General features: G+C 38.8%; 1 protein-coding gene across 2 annotated transcripts in view; it reads right to left on the bottom strand.

The window, feature by feature from the left end:
* Positions 1-229: 229 nt before the first annotated feature.
* LOC106087557 (proton-associated sugar transporter A) overlaps positions 230-22810 on the bottom strand; it is a 62670-nt gene continuing 40089 nt past the window's right edge. For both annotated transcript variants that reach the window (XM_013252635.2, XM_059369526.1), the window contains 6 exons: positions 7838-8659; positions 7572-7774; positions 7154-7516; positions 6954-7084; positions 724-898; positions 230-656 (listed from right to left, as the gene is read on the bottom strand). In XM_013252635.2, the coding sequence (XP_013108089.2) occupies positions 435-656; positions 724-898; positions 6954-7084; positions 7154-7516; positions 7572-7774; positions 7838-8609 (1866 nt within the window). In that variant the 5' untranslated portion in view covers positions 8610-8659 and the 3' untranslated portion in view covers positions 230-434. The remainder of the gene's footprint in view (positions 657-723; positions 899-6953; positions 7085-7153; positions 7517-7571; positions 7775-7837; positions 8660-22810) is intronic.

Genomic DNA, 22810 nt, shown 5'->3' on the forward strand with positions numbered 1-22810 from the left:
AGACGCAATTAAATCTCCGAGTATAATTTCGGTAAATGAAAGGTGTTTAATTTTGGACTCGATTATCATATAACTTTTAGAAAAATAAATAAAAATAACCCCGATCTTGTTATAGAACTGTGTGAGGCCAAGGGTGAGTTGCAGCAGGTTTCTTCATCTATTACTTACGTGTCCACTATGTTGATTTTTATACCGCTTTCAAATACTTCTTATTCAAAGAATTTCATGATTCTAGTATCGATTTTCGAATAGATATACATTTTATTAAGTTGTAGAACTTATTATGATGTAACAATTTTTCGATTTTTAAGAATTTAAAGAGAAGTTGATATACTATTTATTAAATACATGCTTACTTATTTATAATAATAATATCTAATACTAATTGAATATGAGTAAGAGTTACAGATTAACTGCTTACATTCAAGTATCACTTAGACGTATAATACAAACATGGCTGATATGGCGGCAAAGAAGGCTAAAATTGTGGATAGAAAAAGTATGGCACAAGTGGTTTGCGCCCAAGCCACAACGGGGCCCACACTGACAGATACAATAAGTTGACCAACAAATACCATGCTGCTGATGATGGCCACATCGGTGCCAAGACCTCGAGTTTGTTTCAGCGGAACGTTTTCACCATCTCGAACACGGAACTGCATAAAAGGGAATGGGCATATAGCTTTTTACACTCATATAAAAATAGTGTTAACTTATACTTACACAGTTCTTGGCATGGTATTTGGCCACCAGAATATAAGGCATTGTAAAGATTGTTCCATATAAAATACCAGCAGAGGTACTAAAGAATAACACTCCCCATTTGGTAGGCCAAAGTCCAAGGATTAACATACCCACACCATAGAAAAGAATGCCGCTGATATAAACCCATTTTGTGCTAAAAGGAATAAATATACCACAAAAATATAAAAATGATTAAAAACAAATAAGTGCGTTCTAAGTTGGGCTGGGCCGAATCTTCCCCTCCACCTTGCATCGCATTTGTCGAGTTCTATGCGCGGAATCTCTTTTTAGGCAAACAAATAATATTGAATGAAAACTATTATGCTATTGAAGCTATATCAAGTTATAGTCCGATTCGGACCATAAATGGATGCTAAACATTGTAGAAGTCATTGTGTAATATATCAGTTCATTCGGATAAGAATTGCGCCTTGTAGGAGCTCAAGAAGCAAAATCGGGAAATAGGTCTATATGGGAGCTGCATCAAGCTATTGTTCGTTTCAGACCATATTAGACACGTATATTAAAAGTCATGAGGGAAGCCGTTGTACATAATATCTGCCAAATCGGATGAGAATTGCGCCCTCTAGAGGCGCAAGAAGTGAAGATCCCATATCGGTTTATATGGCTGCTATATCAGGTTATGTACCGATTTGCGCCTTACTTAGCACAGTTATTGGAAGTCATAACGAAACACCTCATGCAAAATTTCAGCCAAATCGGATGAGAATTGCGCCCTCTAGAGGCTCAAGAAGTCAAGACCCAAGATCGGTTTATACGGCAGCTATATCAAAACATGGACCGATTTAAACCATACTCAGCACAGTTCTTGGGTGTAATACCAAAACACCACGTGGAAATTTTCAGTCAAATAGGACGAGAATTGCGCCTTCTAGAGGCATAAGAAGTCAAGACCCAAGATCGGTTTATATGGTAGCTATATCAAAACATGGACTAATTTGGCCCATTTAGAATACCAACCGACCTACACTAATAAAAAGTATTTGTGCAAAATTTCAAGTGGCAAGCTTTACTCTTTCGAAAATTAGCGTGGTTTCGACAGACAGACGGACCTTCGGACGGACGGACAGACGGACGGACATGGCTAGATCGACTTAAAATGACATGACGATCAAGAATATATATACTTTATGGGGTCTCAGACGCATATTTCGATGAGTTACAATCAGAATGACGAAATTAGTATACCCCCATCCTATTGTGGAGGTTATAATTATGTATTATGAATTAATAATTAACTGCCATGTAGAGGAGGATATAATATGATGATCAAGAGGTTATCGAACGCCCGAAACAGGGTGCTTGGGTCTGCTTATATTAGAATGGTCTACGATGTAGTTGGAGAATTGCAACTCTTAGTGGAGAGTCAGTTAGACGAAAGCCACAAGGACACAATACATCTGGGCTGTGTTAAGACGATACAAAGGCAAGCTGAAGAAGATTCAGAACACATCCTGGATGGAATTCTAAAGCTCAGTGGAAGATACATCCGAATTCTTTAGGTTACCGATGATTTAGTCCTCCACAACTTAGAAACTCTCCAACTAAAAAGTTGCTACAGACCTGCATTTGTTGGGAATTATTGCGGAAAATGTCTCCAAAATGAGTCCAAAATTCTTTGGCCGATCAAATATTTCGGCTCCTTTAAATAACCAGTAACTGATAATGTATAATTGATCGAACTACAAGCTGTGTTCAATAGACGGACTCCCTGGCTTAGGGAGATATACTGTGCTTGTATCACCATGGCATATGTACCTCCGGGATGTTGGCATAATAGGTGGGGTACGGAAGTACCCCACCTATTATTTGACCTAGTTGATTACATGTCATGGTCATAAGTAAGATTCTTGGCACTCTTAGAGATATACTTCAGGAAGCTTTATGTGCGAAGAGGAAGTAGGCTACCGATAGTGGTCTAGTCGTAAATCCGAAAGCGAATAATTAAAAGCGTGCTAAGATCGGCCGGCCCGTATCATATATACCCTCCATAGAGCTTTGTATAGGGAATTTTTGAGTAGGGAAATGCCTGTAATTTCTGCTTTTTGAAGACGGGATTTCGAGGGAAAATTTCGCATTTTCTCGGGAAATCGGGCATTGACAATGCGGTCATTCTGACAAACATTAAAATTTTGTTTTATGAATTTATAAAGATTCTCCTTATAAATTTAAAAAGGGCAGGCGAAATTCATATAATCTTCAAAAAAATGTCTTAATTGTTTTCAAAATGTCGTAATGGAATAAGTAAGTCCAAATAATCTCTTTTTATGAGGGTTAACATATGAAGGTAAACAAAATAGTTAAAGTGTTAAGTAAAACACACTAATTAAGATATCGCTGACAAAGTCTTTTAGTTCTATCTACACTCGGAAAAATGCTTACCCTAACTATGAATTAGTTATAGAATATTGTACAAGTAAATGCAAGATATTTATCCACTAAAATTAAAGCTCGCTAATAATCTTAAATACGTGTACGGTTAGGATTTTAAGTACTTTTTTAGATGTAAATGTGCTCTTTAAACCCATTTCCCTCTAATTGTTTCCTAAGGACCTACAAAGTTCACATTTGTACCGATCTCCCGATTTAGGGTCTTAGACCTATAAAAGCCACATTGAATACCCAATTTTTTTTGAAATTTGGGACAACGATGCGTGTTAAATTCCTTGATACCTATGTCGAATATGGTTCATATCGGTCTTATAAAAGTGGCATTTTTTACCCGAATTAGCCCAAATTTGGCACAGTGAGTTGTACTAGCTTTTCAATATACGTACCGAGTATTGTTCATGTCGGACAGTATTTAGATACAGTTTCTATATATACCGATCTTCTGATTCAAATTCTTGAGCCTTTAGTACCCGATTTCGCTGAAAAAGGGCATAATGAGTTGCGGTGAGATCCTTGACATCCATGGCGAAGAGTAATACTAATTCACTCGACATCTACACCGAACATGGTCCATATCGATATTTTGGGCCCTCGAGTCCATAGAAGGTGCAGTTTTCCTCTCAACAACCAGTGTTCCAAATTTCACACAAATCGAGTACTAAATGAGCCTTTTATTGACCAAAAAACTTTAAATCGGGGGATCGGTCCGTACAACAGCTATACCTAAATATGAACTGATTTAGACCAAATTAGGCAGCAATTTCGAGAGATCTATTTTATATACATAATTATCTGTTCTACATTTCAGCAAAATCCCGTAATCGGGAGATGGCAGCTATAACCATATAGTGCTAATGGTTCACTATATGGTTATAGGAGGGCCCCCAACCCCCAGGGACCCTACGACACTTAGGGTGACTTTTTTATGCCAAGTTCGTACTCTGCTCTTGAATACCTTTCATACCCATATTGTCCCAATCGCTAAACATGTCTGCTCGCTTGAATCGATGGACCCATGTCCGAGATCTAGCGTTTTTGAAAATTAAGGTAAGGGGGAGGGAAGTCCACCTACTGTTCAATACTCAGCCGGATCCAAAGGTTTACTTATTCGTGCATCTCAGCCGCACTGAGAATTATACTATCTAATCCACTGATTTTCTTAAATTTACCAAGACGAAAAGGAAACGAGTCTGGTTTCGTACAAAACTGTTCAACCTATACCCGTGCTATATTTAAAAGGTTGGTTGACCTGTCTTCGATCAAGATTATATTAAAATCATGGTTGTAACGGAAGCCACAAAATGGGCAAATATAGAACTAACTGGCATAAATATATTCTCAGACAGCCAGATAGCCATTAAATATCTGGAGAACTATTTCTGAAGTCAAAAACCGACCTCGACTGTCCCAGATCTATCAACGAGATAGCTTAACAGCTAAAAATTCACCTGTTCTGGGTGCCGGGCCACAGAGATCTTCCAGGGAATAGTAGAGGGGACGAGCATGCGACACTAGGAAATACCTTACACATTTTAGGGGAACTGAAATCTCTAGCGACATGCAAGCTTGGTTTTCGGGAAGAGGCCCGAGGAGGCCCAATGTAGGCTTGAAGAGGTCTACCGTTTTGCTTAAATAAAAAAATCTAATAAAAAATTCGAAAGTACCTGCAATTTAAGAAACAATTTAATGAGCCACAGATACTATTTTGGGTAAAACAAGCTTATATTTGTCACAAAGTCATTCATGATTTTATCCTATCCGAAATCTTATGACAAAAGAAAAGTATGCTTATGACAAAAGAAATTTGTTTGTCGATAATTTAATTTAAGGCATATAAAATATTGTTTTGCGTGTGTGTATGTACTATATTTAGAATAAATGAATGACAACTATGGAACCATATTTTATCGAAATCAGATGACACATACTTATTCTGTGCTTTCAAAAATAACAAGTAAGAGCGTGCTAAGTTCGGCGTGGCTGAATCCTATATATACCCTCCACCATGGATTGCATTTGTCGAGTTCTTTGCGCTGTATCTCTTTTTAGGCAAACAAATGGATAAGAATTGCTATGCTATTGGAGATATTTCAAGTTAAAGTCCGATTCAGGCCACAAGTAAACTGAATGTTCAAGAACATAGTGGAAGTATTTGGGTAATATTTCAGTACATTCCGATAATTGCGCCTTGTAGGGGTTCAAGAAGCATAGTCGTTAAATCGGTTTATGTGGAACTGTATCAGGCTAAGGATCGATTAAGACCATATTGGACATGTATATTGAGGATTATGGGGGAAGCCGTTGTACAAAATTACAGAAAAATCGGATAAGAATTGCGCCCTCTTAAGAACTCAAGATCCCAGATCGGCTTATATGGCAGCTATGTCAGTTTATGCACCAATTTGAACCATACTAAGCACATTTGTTGGAAGTCATAACACAATACTTCATGCACAATATCAGCCTAATCGGATAAGAATTGCGCCCTCTAGTGGCTCAAGAAGTCAAGATCCACGATCAGTTTATATGGCAGCTATATCAGGTTATGAATCGATTTAAACCATACTTGGCACAGTTATTGCAGTCATAGCAAACAACAAAATTTCAGCCAAATCGGATAAGAATTGCGCCCCCTAGAGACCTAAGAAGTCAAGATCCCAGATCGGTTTATATAGCAGCTATATCAGGTTATGAACCGATTTGAACCATATTTGATACGGTTGTTAGAAGTTATAACAAAATACGTCGTGTAAAATTTCCGGCAAATCGGGTAAGAATTGCGCCCTCTAGTGGCTTAAGTTTATATATATCAGGTTATGGATCGGATTATTATATATTGGGTTGCCCAAAAAGTAATTACGGATTTTTTAATAGAAAGTAAATGCATTTTTAATAAAACTTAGAATGAACTTTAATCAAATATACTTTTTTTACACTTTTTTTCTAAAGCAAGCTAAAAGTAGCAGCTGATAACTGACAGAAGAAAGAATGCAATTACAGAGTCACAAGATGTGAAAAAATTTGTCAACGCCGACTATATGAAAAATCCGCAATTACTTTTTGGGCAACCCAATATATCAGGTTATGTATCGATTTAATTCATACTTAGCACAGTTAGAGCAAGTCATAACAAACAACTTTATGCAAAATTTCAGCCAAATCGGATAGGGATTGTGCCCTCTAGACGCTCAAGAAGTCAAGACCCCAGATAGGTTTATATGACAGCTATATCAAATTATGGACCGTTTTCAACCATACTCAGCACTCAGTAATAAAACACCTCATGCAAAATTTCAGCCAAATCGGATAAGAATTATGCCCTCTAGTAGCTCAAGAAGTCAAGATCCAAGATCCATGATCAAAACATGGACCGATAAGGCCCATTTACAATCCCAACTGACCTACACTAATAAGAAGTATTTGTGCAAACTTTCGAGCAGCTAGCTTACTCCTTCGAAAGTTAGCGTGCTTTCGACATACAGACGGACGGACATGGCTAGATCGACCGGGTTTTAGGATCAAAGGGGTTTTAGGCGAATATTTTGAGGTGTTAGAAACAGAATGACGATATTAGTATACCCCCTTGGTGGAGGGTATAAAAGGACAAACAGCCCATATAGGTACTATACTAAGATAGAGTCCTTTATAGACCATCTACGAACTTAGCCAGCCTGTAGACCACAAAAATAATTTTTACCAAGTTTCTGCTGTATAGCTTTATTTTTGAAGACTATAGTGTGATCTCACTAGACAGACAGATAGACATAAATTTGGGATTAACTTTTATTTGAACTTACCCAAACCATTTCATGAGTTTCTCCACTGTCATGGAGTACACAGAACAGGATAAGGCATAAATTGACATACCCCAGCAGCCAAAACGAACGCCTTCTTCGTACAACTCAGCTTTCTCGGAATTTGGTGGTGCCTAAACAATGTCAAAAAATTATAAAAAAAATGGTAGAACCCCCAAAAGGCCAAGACAGAACTAACTAACCATTGGGTCACCATTAAATACAGCTTCACCTACAAAATCCGTAAAATACAGGCAATAGGTAAGATGGCACATCCAACAGAGCAAGTTTGTCAAAGCTAGAATTCTCATGGATTTTGGCATAACAAAAATACTCTTCAAATATTTTTTCAATGAAACAGGCTTATCATCGTCGTCAACCTCGATTATTTCAATGGCTTTCGATGTTAACTTTGGCGTTGAAGTTGTATTTGCATGGCCATTGCTTGTGTTATGTGGACTGTGACCACCATTTGAGGTCGCATGGCCATTGGGTGAATCACAGCCGCCTTGATAATGGTCGATGGCGGTGTATTTGTCGGTGGCTTGTAAATCCATGGAAGAGTTCTAAAATAATAAAAATAGTTAATACATAATCGTCACTCAAAATTGTCTAGTTAACCTCTTGAATGTAGTAGACATTGGAATTTTTCTTTTGTAGCTCCTTTTTAATGGCTTTGGCCGAAAGCGGTCTTAGCAAATCATCGTTCTCGATTAGTTTAAGAGGAATTTCCCGGAATGTTGTCACCGTTGTCAAATAGCAAAAGAAGAAAATGATGGTGACCAAAGCGAAAACAGTGGGTATGTTTCCTCCAAGAAACGAACCTAAAAATGATGTTATAAGTGAATTGCCAAAGGAGATCTCTCTTATATAGTAGACATGCATACCTATATTAGTACTCTCCCAATCAATGGCTCCGATTGCATAGCCAATTGTGCCCCCTACCCCAGCAAACAATGTAAACATGGTCAATGCCTTGGGCTGATCCTCTGGTACGCACATGTCCAACAGATAGGTTCGTGCAGGCGTTTGACATGTATCCGCATCAAAGTCCAATAGAACCATACCCAAAATCGTTAAAATTGCTGCAAACTTAAAATTTGACGTCGAAACTCCTTCTTCATTTTCCGATGCCATTTGAGCCGACACACTGCCCTCATATGCGGAATAATTGCTATTCAGGTGTAAACTGTTGTTGCTCGTTGTGTAGCCTTTATCGCCGAGTAAAATTCCCAAATCCTTGCCGTACGGTACTAATATCAAACCTATTAGTATACCCAGTGACAGCAGAGTGATTATCGGCCTTCTGCGGCCAAAGTTCAAGTGGCATCGATCACTCACCGAGCCCAATAGGGGCGACACGAAGAATCCTATAAGGGGCGACAATCCCCAGGCCATGGTCATGTGTTTGTGATCTATGCCAATCTGTAGAAGAATCGGTGAAACAAATGAAGTCTCTGCGGCGTAGGCGAATTCTATACCCATAGCTATGGCCGACAAGCGAAACATCTCAAATCGTGTCTTTCGCCGGAACACATGCGAGTAATCCCTTTTTTGATTACGAGCATGGTTCTCACGCTGCTTCAGCATATATTTGATCATGACATTATTGGTCGATGATAGTTCATCCACATTCGAATCAACCGCAACTCCAACCATCTTTGCAGTTACTGTTCTGATGCTCAGTAAGCCAACTTTCTTTCAAAACCCTAAAACGAGATTGAAAATAATAAATGTCCAATTAATGACGGGTAGAGATTTATAAAAATGTACGCTGAAAATTAAATTATAGAAAAAATCGGTGGTAAAGTTGACCTCATAAAACTTGATGGGGGAGTCGTAGACCATTTGGAATACGTACTTTGTGACCTCAATAAAAAGTGGTTTTTTGTTTGAACCAGATACAACTTTGCTTATTTACCCTCGAACACTCCCCTAAGGAACAGCTGGTAGAATTCTCACATATTAATGAATGCTGCTCAATTTAAGTTTTAGCTCAATGATAAGGGGCCTCCCTTTTATACCGAGTCCGAAGTGCTAGCAGTGAGCGACATCTCTTCCTTCATACAATGAAAATTTAAAAGTCGCACATATAAGGGATAACTGTCGATGATATATATTTCTGATGATCTTGCCGGGTTTCGAAACTGGACATTCAGTGTCACAAGCAGACTTATTAACCTATTTTTACCAAAATTTGTGACGAATACAAAGCTTGGATATTTCTTAATGACACATAGAACGTATTGTCAAGGTTAAGTTAAAGTGGCAGACTGCCATCAGACTCACTTAGACGTTTCTGTTCATTGTGGTTACACTCGAACTGGAGAAGGAAGATACCTTCTAGTTCCTACCGTTGAACCATCCAAAAAGCGAATTCACTAAAATCCGCCAAATCAGACAAGTTCTCAATGTGGAACTCCTTCTGACTGCCAGTGCGGGATACACAAACAGCAGATGTTCTATAGTCTCTTCTTCCTCGACGTCCTCACAGCTTCGGCAAAAGTCGTTACTGACATTCTTCAGTCCGTCCGCATGTTTTCCGATCCGACAGTGACCTTTCATGACGGACACAATGACTGAGACATCTGTTCTTGTCAGTGACAGCAAAGCGGTAGACCTCTGAAGTCTTGATTATACCACATAATTTTTGAATGCTCAATTCAGAATTCAGAAATACATTCTCCAGGGATTTAATGGCTCTCTGAGATGATATTTGTGTCAGTTGTCGTTATGACATTATATTTTAGCCATTCCACCTCTTCTTTAATTACAAGGATCTCCATTTGATGCACACTGCAATGGTCGGATAAACTTCTCCATATGACCAGTTTTAGTTTACAGAGTACACCCCAAAAACCATCTGGTTGTCTGGTTTGGAACCATCCGTATATATATATCAATAAAAAATCTATTACCAGAGATATAGTTGCAATCGGTTCTATCAGGAATAGTGCTACAGTACTTTTTTTTCAAAAAGCGGCTCAGACAGGTTGTAATATACACTGCCTGGAACATCGGGTACTGTATCAAGGATAACACAGCCTCCGCAGCCGCCACATGACCAAAGGGAAAGACCCCTAAGCCTCATAGCAGTGGTCACACCAATTTGTCTAGCCACAATGTCCAGAGGCATCAGGTGAAGCATTAAATTCAGTGCATCAGATGATGTCATTCGCAATGTCATTTGCCTCACAGCAGTGGTCGCAGCAATTTGTCTAGCCACAATGTCCAAGGGCATTAGGTAAAGCATTAAATCGCAAGCCATTCTTTGGATCCGGTTGAATATTAGATAGTAGGAAGACTTTTGAAGCGCCGTCCACCAGACCACAATACCATATAGCATTAAAGGTATCCTATATTGTGCACTGTCAAATAATGCTGAGATTCTTGTTGCCTCCAGCCTGGAGCCCTTTATTGCGAGGTTTCTTGATTGTAGTATTGCAAAGACGACCATTTTTATACCCTCCACCATAGGATGGGGGGTATACTAATATCGTCATTCTGTTTGTAACTACTCGAAATATTCGTCTGAGACCCCATAAAGTATATATATTCTTGATCGTCACGACATTTTATGTCGATCTAGCCATGTCCGTCCGTCTGTCCGTCCGTCCGTCTGTCTGTCGAAAGCACGCTAACTTCCGAAGGAGTAAAGCTAGTCGCTTGAAATTTTGCACAAATACTTCTTATTAGTGTAGGTCGGTTGGTATTGTAAATGGGCCATATCGGTCCATGTTTTGATATAGCTGCTATACAAACCGATCTTGGGTCTTGACTTCTTGAGCCTCTAGAGGTCGCAATTATTATCCGATATGCCTGAAATTTTGTACGACGGATCCTCTCATGACCATCAACATACGTGTTTATTATGGTCTGAATCGGTCTATAGCCCGATACAGCTCCCATATAAATCGTTCTGTCTATTTTACTTCTTGAGCCCCCAATGGGCGCAATTCTTATTCGAATTGGCTGAAATTTTACACAGGTCTCCAACATATAATTTAATTGTGGTCCGAACTGGACCATATCTTGATATCGCGCTAATAGCGGAGCAAATCTTTTCTTATATCCTTTTTGCCTAAGAAGAGATGCCGGGAAAAGAACTTGACAAATGCGATCCATGGTGGAGGGTATATAAGATTCGGTCTGGCCGAACTTAGCACGCTTTTACTTGTTTTCATCTAAAGTAATTTTTTTAATATATATCACTCTCCGAATGTTGACGAATATTGACTGCTGACAGACTTAGCTCTGCTCAATGAAAAAAACCTAAAATTAGTATTTGAGGCTACACTGTCAGCCAACTGGAAGAGATACAAAATATAAACAAACCAAAAGAATCATCAATTCGTCTTATGCCGTAAACGAAGCATTTTTGGCTTTAAAGAGGTTTTCTTTGCGTAACAGTGCCTTACCACAGACGAAGTTCATAAAACTTGTTCCATAAGCGAAATGGCTTTTCCACCAAAATTTGGCATATTCACTACTAACGTTCAAGGCACTGTGGTCGGACATGTGTGGAAAGAGCGGCCAAAAATATATGAAAGCCGCATTTATTACACGATTTCGAAGAAATTTGAAACAATGACTTGTACTATGCATACCGACGTCCGAACCGAATATGGTTTAAATCGAATCGATTTTGAGCCTTAAGCTCCTAATTGCCGCATTTATTACCCGATTTGCAACAGTCAATTGCAGGAGGCTCCCCAATTTATGAATTGAGGATGGTTCATATCGGACCATATTGAGATATATTTGGCTCCTATATAAACCGATCTCCCTATTTGACCTTTTGAGCCCCTGGAGGCTGAAATTTTAATACGATTAGCCTGCAGTGTTTTATTATGAACTCTAACAAACATATAAACCAATCTTGCCCAGCCTTCCAAACACCCCAAAACAGAAGTTATTACCTTTAAGTACCTTTAGTCTTCGAAGGTTGCAAATGGCAGCTACCACTATGCACAGTAACTATATAAGCAGTACTTCTCCAATAAAACAAACTTTTTTTTGTCGTAAAGACATCCGAAACATTAAATTTTTGTGCATGTGTTCGTCCCGGTCAATATTGAAAAAATTTTACTAAAACTACTAGGACAACCCTTTGACTTCTCAGAACGCAAAGCTGAAACCCCCAATTTGACGTCAAATTTTCGTTACTTTTTATTGTGCCCTCCACGGAATGAGGTCTCTATAACCATTTTACTAAAAATGCCAATTTTGCAAGCATTTCTCCCCAACATGGGGATTTTGGTTATTTTCGTCAAGAAATGTGGACAAAATTTATAAATTTTTTTAGGAAGACATTAAATTATAAAATGCTAAAGTAAAAGAACTATATCTTCATAGGTTTCATGATAATCTAAATTTGAATTTAGGCTTTCATAAAATTTACATTTTGCACTCATTTGGGCTTACCCATTTCAGCTTGGGCATTTTAAAATAGTCCAATATTTATTGAGCCCCTAGAATGCTCAAATTTTATCCGACTTTCTAAGCGGGGATATTCGCAGACTTGATAACAGAGCACGTCTTAAAAAAGCGGAAGTTTTTTGGGATGTGTATAACACACGGTTTAAGCGCCAATCCTTAGACAAGTATCGGGTGGACCCAGTCCTAAGAAACTGGATAAACCATATGCTAAGGAACAGATGGATAAATTGCGTGTCCCATGACATAATTGTAAGGGAGAAAGTGGCACAAGGCACGTCACATAGGGGCATTTTGTCGCCGCTCCTATTCGTGATCATCATAAATGACCAATTACGGATGCTGACTGAGGAGGGATTTGAACCTATCTGCTTCGCAGATGATGTTTTAATACTTCAAAGAGGTAAGGATCCGTATTAGGTATGCAGAAGGGCCGAAAGGGTTTTCCAGATGGCATATGATTGGGCTAGACCAAAATTAACCCAGAGAAGACGAAAATCTGTTTCTTAACAAAACGATTTCGATATCTAACAAGGTCAAATACTTAGAAGTGATCTGGACAGAAACTGAATTGTCACATTCAGGAGCGTGTACCGAGAAGGCTCTACAGGAGCATGATTAGACCAATATTTACTTATGCCTCAGTAGTTTGGTGGACTGGGATGGAGAAAAAGTACAATGTGAGGATAAAACAAAAGGTTCAGAGAAAATGTTGTCTTGCCTTTGGCGGAGCGATTAGGACCACACCGCACTAGGGCACTGGAGAATATTCTAGATATCCGACCCATAGACATACAGATTAAGCGTAAGGTAGCCACTGCGGCTATGAGACTTGAGGCGATGGGAGAATGGATAGAGGATAGTGGCAGGTCATAATACCATAGCGGTATAATCAAGGCGACGATAGGAAACCTGGAGGGAATGGAATAGGGTTCCGATCGGATACCTGAGACAACACTTGAGGTCGAGTGCGAGACTCTGCTGCCAGCGGTACAGTCTTGGATTGGCCGGACCCTAGTATTGCCATCTGAAAGATTATGCCACACAGGTGGATCAAAGCAAGAGGACAGAGTGGGCCTGGGAGTTTACAATAAGAACCCAAGGACAGAGATCTGTTTAAGACTGCCTGACCATAATACGGTCCTGCGGGCGAAGATATGGGTGATCACGGAATGCGTGAGGAGGTGTGGTGTTAACGCGAGGACGTCGAATCTTTATCATCTGTACGGACAGTAAACTGACCATTAGGGCAATAACAACTAGGGCTATAAGGTCACGAACAGTCTTGGAGTGTAACAAGGAGATTAACCACTTCTCTGAGGATGGCACGATCCTCATCGTTTGGCGAGCCAAAGCAGAGTATGGGGGAATGAAAAAACATCGATAAACTTGGTTAACCCGAGGCCTTTTGGGTCGACGCAGTCCAAGTTAAAGGCGTGGACTACTAACGCGAATTTAACACTGTGGAACAGCGAAATGGTCGGTAGGACGACGAAAATCCTATAGGGAGATCCTGATCGTAAGAAGAAGTGGCTATTACTGAAAGGAAGTAAGAAGAAGGTTAGTATAGCTTTTGGTATCATAACGGGACACATAGAACTACGAGCTCACTTACGCAAAACCGGTGCGGCAAGTGATACCATGTGTAGAGCATGTGGGGGAGATGAAGAGACATTGGAGCATTTCCTATGTCATAGCCCGGTTTTCGCGGCTACCTCCTTCAGTACAGCAGCACAGAATTCCTGACTTAGATTTTCTTTTTCGATGTTACTTTTTAGTACTTAGAGCGTACAAAAAGCCGGTCTCTAGCTAAGATGTATGCCCATAGTGACAAGGGGCGGATTAATTTCCGCACCCTCTTTTGAACCTAACATAAACTAACCTATCAAACTAACAACATAATAACATCACATTATCATTAGCAAACAATCTTTATTTATTCACTTAATGCTGCAATAATCGATGTATTGGCATCACAAAATCACACTCTATGCAATTCGGCTTTTGTAGTCATTTTTTGGCCAGCCGCTCAGCATAATATGTTTTTCCTTAATATTATACTTAAACAAGTAAAAAGGCGTTAAATTCGGCCGGGCCGAACTTTGGATACCCACCACGTCGGGTATATACATATATACCCGAGGTGGTAGGTGGGTAACCACCTTTCGTTATAATCCGCTGAAAAATGTATAATTTATGCACCCATATTGGTATTTTGTGTAGTTATTTACAAGTATAGACCGATCTGAACCATATACAAAACGGATGTCGAAAAGCCTAACACAACTCACTGTCCCACATTTCGGCGATATGGCACAATAAATGCGCCTTAAATCGAGAGATCGGTCTATATGGCAGCTATATTCAAATTTAGACCGATCTTAACCAAATTGAAGAAGGATGTCGAAGGCCCTAGCACAACTCACTGTTCCAAATTTTGGCGACATCGGTCAATATATGCGCCTTTTATGGGCCCAAAAGCTTAAATCGAGAGATCGGTCTATATGGCAGCTTTATCCAAATCAGAATTGATCTGGGCCAAATTGCAGAAAGTTGTCGAAAAGCCTAACGCAACCCACAAATTTCCGAAATTTCGGCGAAATCGGGCAATAAATGCGCCTTTTATGGGACCAAAACCTTGAAACGAGAGATCGGTCAATATGGCAGCTATATCCAAATCTGGACCGATTTGGGCCAAATTGCAGAAAATTGTCGAAGAGCCTAACGGAACTCATTGTCCCAAGTTTCGGCGAAATCTTACAATAAATGCGCCCTTTGTGGGCCTAAGACCTTCAATCGAGAGATCGGTCTATGTGGTAGCTATACTCAAATTTGAACCAATCTGAGCCAAATTGAAGAAGAATGTCGAAGGGCCTAACACAACTCACTGTGCAAATTTCGGCGACATCGGACAATAAATGCGCCTTTTATGGGCCAAAGCCCTTAAATCGAGAGATCGGTTTATATGTCAGCTTTATCCAAATCTGGACCGATCTGGGCCAAATTGAAGAAAAATGTCGAAGGGCCTAACTCAACTAACTGTTCTAAATTTTAGCAAAATTGGATAATAAATGCTCCTTTTATGGGCCCAAGACCTTAAATCGAGAGATCGGTCTATATGGTAAATGCAAATTTTGCCCATGAACATTCCACTAAGGAACTGGGGCAAACTATATTTAAATCTGGACCGAACTGAGCCAAATTAGAGACGAATGTTGAAGGGCCTAGCTCAACTCATTGTCCTAAATTTCGGCGAAGTCGGACAATAAATGCGCCCTTTATGGGCCCAAAACCTTAAATCGGTCTATATCTGGACCGATCTGGGTCAAATTGAAGAAGGATGTCGAGTGGCCTAACTTAACTCACTGTCCCAAATTTCAGCAAAATCGGATAATAAATGTGGCTTTTATGGGGCTAAGACCCTAAATCGGCGGATCTGTTTATATGGGGGCTATATCAAGATATGGTCTGATATAGTCCATCTTCGAACTTAACCTGCTTATGGATAAAAAACGAATCTATGGAAAGTTTCAGCTCAATATCTCTATTTTGAAAGACTGTAGGGTGATTTCAACAGACTCACGGATAGACGGACGGACATGACTAGATTGTCTTAGATTTTTCCGCTGATCAAAAGTATATATACTTTATAGGGTCGGAAATGGATATTAGATTGTGTTGCAAACGGAATGAAAAAATTAGTATACCCCCATCCTTCGGTGGTGGGTATAAAAATAGTTATAAAATTACGAATTTGATTGTTAAAACCTCTTCTGGAACTTTGGAAATTGCAAACAATTTACATGACTTTTGACTTGATTGCTATCCATGTAAAATGTCGTGATAACGAAATAATGTAACACTTACTGTGGAACAAACACGTGACAGCCTTACAGGTTGTACTGGTAGACAAATCTTAGCTCATATCAAAATTAAATAAAAATTCCCTTGCGTGACATAGGAACATCGTCTAGACAAAACATTGTATACTATTTGTGAAAGGGTTTGAACCATTTTGTTTGTGCACCAGCAATGGCTGGATTAACAGGTTTAGATCATCCTCATCTTACACCGACATGTACGAGGTCTGTGCAAAAAGTATAGCGAATTTTGAATTTTTGCCGACTGCTTGCGTTATATTGATACTCATGTTTCTTTATTATGCATCCCAAGATCAAATAACAAATTTTGCCCATGAACATTCCACCAAGGAACAGGGGAGACGACTGCAGCGCAGATGCTTGCATGTCCGCCTATGACGCTGATCGCCTGTGTTCGAATCCTAGCAAGACCATCAGAAAAAAATTTCAGCGGTAGTTTTCCCCTACTTAGGCTGGCAACATTTGTGAGGTACTATGCCATGTAAAACTTCTCTCCAAAGAGGTGTCGCACTGCGACACGCCGTTCGGACTCAGCTTTAAAGAAAAGGCTCCTTATCATTGAGCTTGAATCGGACTGTACTCATTTATATGTGAGAAGTTTGATCCTGTATCCCAAGATCGGCCATTTTGAATATTTAGTTAATTTTTTGCGCCTAGGCTCGATTTTTGCTTAATCGATAAATGGAACAAGAATCTGTATAAAATTTGTTGTGGATAAAATTAAGTGCGAGGATGTATTCCGAATATAGATTGCAGCTTCTAGTGAAGGTAGCTTGGACAAAAAGCAAAAGTGGTTATTTCACTTTTAAGAAATCATAATTTGCGATACATTCGTAACAGACCTCGTATATTTGTAAATATGAAATTTTGTACGAATAGATGTGTGATATAACAAAAGACTTTTTTGTAATAACTCATTTGGGAAAACCAAAGTCTCCACGTTTAATGAGATTTAAATTTATGTGCTTCTAAATTACTTTCTCGTGGCAACATGAACATTTTTGCAATTATAGTTTTGCAAGGGTACTATTTTCATATTATTCAGAATTGAGAAAAGAACCTTTTCGATAAGATGTTTGAAATAATAAACGTTTAATAAAAGTTTGTTTTTTTACACAAGTGTGAGTTGAGTTTGTAATTAATTCCTGTTTATTGGTCACAAATGTTTAAAATGTTAAAGTGTTGATGTACGCTTTTTGGGAATTTCCCTCAGAACAACTATGGGAAATTTCCTCATTTTTATTACATCTTAATCTAGCAAACAGCGACATCATATTAAATTGCTAATAGAGTGATCAATTCGAAACAATTTATTGCTCAATTAAATGGTATGTTGACCCAAGGTTCGTTGCAGCATCAACCTTCGTATTTATTTTATTGAAATGTCTCCAAATATTGCCAACGCTGTAAGACTTGCAGTTCAATTGAACTTTTTTTTCAATTCAATTCTAGTCAATTTTAGCAAATAGTTGTTCTAATACGACAACAAACATCTACTTCAGCATCAATACGGTGTCTTTGATCTCTGATATAAATAGTAATGTATTAGGGTGTGTTGAAATCGGAGGATAGAACGCTAATGGGTACGGTTGTGGGACATGGAACTTAGGGCTGGTACTCGGCTTGTGTAATATTTGTGAAGAATCCTGAATTAGCTAGCAATAGATGTTTAAACTTATTTACAATATTGTTTTGTGCGACCCTTTCCTAACTTCGCATACATATGTGTGCTATCTCCATTTCTTTGGAATTAGGTAAGGTTTAAGTGGCAGTCAGCCATCAGACTAATTTTGACGTTTTCGTCCATTGTGATACCACAGAAACAGAAGAAGGAAGATGCCTTCTAGTTCCTAACGTTGAACCCAGATCATAACTAACAATTAAGAGCATGATAAGTTCAACCGGGCCGAATCTTATATAGCCTCCACCATGGATCGCAATTGTCGAGATCTTTGCCCGGTATCTTTTTTTAGGCAAACAAAGAATAATGAATAACAACTGTTATGCTATTAGAGATATTGGGTTGGCCAAAAAGTAATTGTCGATAATATAGTAGTAATATAGTCGGCGTTGACAAATTTTTTCAACGGCTTGTGACTCTGTAATTGCATTCTTTTTCTATCAGTTATCAGCTGTTACTTTTAGCTTGCTTTAGAAAAAAAGTGCGCGAAATTTTGTTTACATTTGTTTGTTTGGCGTCAATTTTAATATGGGTACCACATGTATTGAAAGAAATTCATTTAACAAACCGAATCAACGCTTGTGATATGCACCTTAAATGCAATGAATTCGATCCGTTTTTAAAACGAATCATAACTGGAGATGAAAAATGGATTGTTTACAACAACGTTAGTCGAAAACGATCATGGCCCAAGCATGGTGAACCAGCTCAAACCACTTCAAAGGCTGATATACACCAAAAGAAGGTTATGCTGTCTGTTTGGTGGGATTGGAAGGGTGTGGTATATTTTGAGCTGCTTCCAAGGAACCAAACGATTAATTCGGATTTTTACTGTCAACAATTGGACAAATTGAATACAGCCATCAAGGAGAAGCGAGCAGAATTGGTCAATCGTAAAGGTGTCATATTCCACCAGGACAACGCTAGACCGCACACATCTTTGGTCACTCGCCAAAAACTGAGTGAGCTTGACTGGGAACTTTTGGTGCATCCACCATATAGCCCTGACCTTGCACCATCAGACTACCATTTATTTCGATCTTTGCAGAACTCCTTAAATGGTAAAACTTTCGGCAATGATGAGGCTATAAAATCGCACTTGGTTCAGTTTTTTGCAGATAAAGGCCAGAAGTTCTATGAGCGTGGAATACTAAATTTGCCAGGAAGATGGCAAAAGGTTATCGAACAAAATGGCAATTATATATTTGATTAAAGTTCATTCTAAGTTTTATTAAAAATGCATTTACTTTCTTTTAAAAAATCCGCAATTACTTTTTAGGCAACCTATATCAAGTTATAGTCCGATGCGTAGCATAAATGAATTGAATGCTGAACATTGTAGAAGTCATTGTGTAATATTTCAATGTATTCGCATAAGAATTGCGCCTTGTAGGGGCTCAAGAAACAAAATCGGGAGATCGGTTTTTGTGGGAGCTGTATCAAGCTATAGATCTATTCAGACCATATTGGACACACATGTTGAAGGTCAAAGGAGAAACCGTTGTACAAAATTTCTGCAAATCGGATGAGAATTGCGCCCTCTAAAAGGTGAAGAAGTCAAAACCCAATATCGGTTTATATGGCAGCTATATCAGGTTATGAACCGATTTCAACCATACTTAGCACAGTTGTTGCAAGTGACACCAAAACACTTCATGCAAAATTTCAGTCAAATCGGATAAGAATTGCCCCCTCTTAAAGATGAAGAAGTCAAGACCCAAGATCGGTTTATATGGCTGCTGTTTCAGGTTATACCAAAACACCACGTGCAAAATTTCAGTTAAATCGGATGAGAATTGCGCCCTCTAGAGGCTCAAGAAGTCAAGATCCAAGATCGGTTTATATGGCAGCTATATCAAAATATGGAACGTTTAGCCCATTTACAATCCCAAACGACCTACACTTATAAAAAGTGTTTGTGCAAAATTTCAAGTGATCCCAAAACACTTCATGCAAAATGTCAGTCTAATCAGATAAGAATTGCGCCCTCTAGAGGTTCAAGAAGTTAAGACCCAAGATCTGTTTATATGGCGGCTACATCAGTTCATGAACCGATTTGAACCATACAAGTTGCAAGTAATACCAAAACATTTCATGCTAAATTTCAGTCAAATTGTATAACAATTGCGCCCTCTAAAAGATGAAGAAGTCCAGATCCAAGATCGGTTCCTATGGCAGCTGTATCAGCTTATGAACCGATTTGAACCATACTTAGCACTTAGTTGTTGTAAGTGATACCAAAACACCACGTGCAAAATTTCAATCAAATTGAATGAGAATTGCGCCCTCTAGAGGCTCAAGTCAAGATCCAAGATTGGTTTATATGGCAGCTATATCAAAACATGGACCGATTCGGCCCATTTACAATCCCAACCGACCTACACTAATAAAAAGTATTTATGCAAAATTTCAAGCATCTAACTTTACTCCTTCGAAAGTTAACGTGCTTTCGACAGAGATGGCGGACGGACAGGCGGACGGACATGGCTAGATAGACTTAAAATGTCATGACGATCAATTATATATATACTTTATGGGACGAAATTAGTATACACCCATCCTTGCGAATGTTGACATCCGCTAATTCAGACAGGTTCTCAAAGAAATGACAACCTAAAGTGGAACTCCTTCTGACTGCCAACGAGGGACACACATGCAGAAGGTGTTCAATAGCCTTTTCTTCTTCGATGTCCTTACAGCTTCTGCAAAAGTCGTTACTGTTAACCTTCAGTCTGTCAGCATGTTTTACGATTAGACAGTGACCTGTCATGAAGGACACAATGACTGAGACGTGTGTTCTTGCCAGTGACAGCAAAGCCGTAGACCTCTTCAAGTCTAGATTTGGCCACATAGTTTTGGAATGGTAACAGCCTATTCTTTGTGACCATCTGTCATTCGTTGTCCTCATGTAACCAATAGGGCAACTAAAGTTTCTTGGAACTCTCGGAGACAAACTTAAAAAAGCTTACGTACGATGTGGGCGACCGAAAGATGTGTAGACGGACGGGAAATTAAACTTCAAATTCAAAATTTTGGAAGGCGTGCAAAAGGCAACTCATGCCCTATACACCTGCACGAAGGTCATTGGCAAAAATTGGCTGTATACTGCAATTTTAGGATGTTTAATGTTAAATGGTGTTGGGGTCTACTGTTCAATAACCAGCCGGATCCAAAGTATGGTTAACTTGTGCATCACGCCAGCAATGAAGACGATGAACTTAATTAAATGCTTCTGACTCGACAAATTACTGCGGCCTTGTACAGCTCCTATGTAATTCGATCTCCAAGTGAGCCTTCTACGGCCCTAGAAGCTTAAATTTTCTCCTCATTTGGCATAAATTTGGTATGTAGAAAGTTTTTAGCACAATATGGGTGCATGTTAGTAAGTTCTCAAGATTAAGCCCCGGCATTTTTTTACTTGTTTAATTTAGTCTAGAACAACAATAATTTTTGGATAAGATATCCTAAACCGCTAGTGTATGGTTGAATATTCGTACAATCTAATGAATGTCCATTCAACTGAATAAGGGCCAATCTAATAATAATTTTTTCATGATATAGACTGTAGTCGTTCGGTGCTTAATTTATTATTGGGATTAATTTTTAATTCAAGTGAAACGAAAATGATATCCAATATTGAGACATATGTACATTCATACAAATGCAAGATTAAAACATTGGCATTCATATGAGAGTTATTATTATAAATCCTTTGCCATTAAATCCAAGTTTCTTGCGCATTAAACGGTGCGACTTATTATAATATCATTTTGACGTTTTGGATGTCATTGATGACTGTGTTCCTTCATGTACCCATCACATTGGTACAATTGTAAATTTGGGCTACAGTGATAAGGTATTTAAAAATGACCAGCAACAATAAAAAAATATTGTATTGTACTATTTTTATAACAATTGTCATTACAATCATTTATTTGGGAAAAAAAATCCAATGGTCACAATTGTACTTTCCATACCATCCACCATAATTTCGTCATTCTGAATGTAATCTTAGTTAAACCCCAAATAAGATTGCCAAAGCAACAGTTTTTGTCTTCTGAAAATGGGTAACTAGAGATTACTGTTGTTTTAGTAGACATTTCAGTCTGCTATTTATGCCAGGGATTCTGCGTGGAGCGTGGTGGAGCAGGCCTAATTTTGCCAGAGCGGAGCGCATGCAAAATTTTTAGAACCCGGAGTGGAGTGGTTTCCAATCTCAAAAACCGTTCCTCTCAGACAAAATAAAGCAAGAAAAGTTCGGCCGGGCCGAAACTAGGATACCTACCATCATGTATTTTGGAAAAAAAAATTTTTCACAAATCAACATAGTTGAAGACATATGCGCATTTAACGTACCAAATTTCTGCCATATATCAAATTTAATCTTCAGGGATTGTAGAAGACTAATCGGGAGATCGGTTGGACCGTACTTGGCACAAAACACTCCGTGCAGAATTTCAGCCAAATCGGATAACAAATGAGGCTTCCAGAGATTCAAGATGTAAAATCGGGACTTTGATTATATGGGAGCTATATCCAAATCTGATTTGGTATGACCCATTTGCAAACCCCACCGACCTACATCAATAAAAAGTATCTGTGCAGAATTTCAAGCGGATATTTTTATTCGTTCGAGCGCTATCGTGATTTCAACGGACGGACTGACATGGCTAAATGGACTTAGAGTGTCGAGACGACCTAGAATATACATGTATACCATATGGGACCCCAGATCAATATTTTGAGGTGTTACAAAGGCATGACTAGATTAGTATACCCCGTCCTATGGTGGTGGGTATAAAAAAAAGTTATTTACATATTTTTAATCCAACCACTCAAGGATGGGGGTGTATTCCGTTTGC

The sequence above is a fragment of the Stomoxys calcitrans genome, chromosome 5 (genome assembly GCF_963082655.1).
Source record: "Stomoxys calcitrans chromosome 5, idStoCalc2.1, whole genome shotgun sequence".
Classification (NCBI taxonomy): Eukaryota; Metazoa; Arthropoda; class Insecta; order Diptera; family Muscidae; genus Stomoxys; species Stomoxys calcitrans.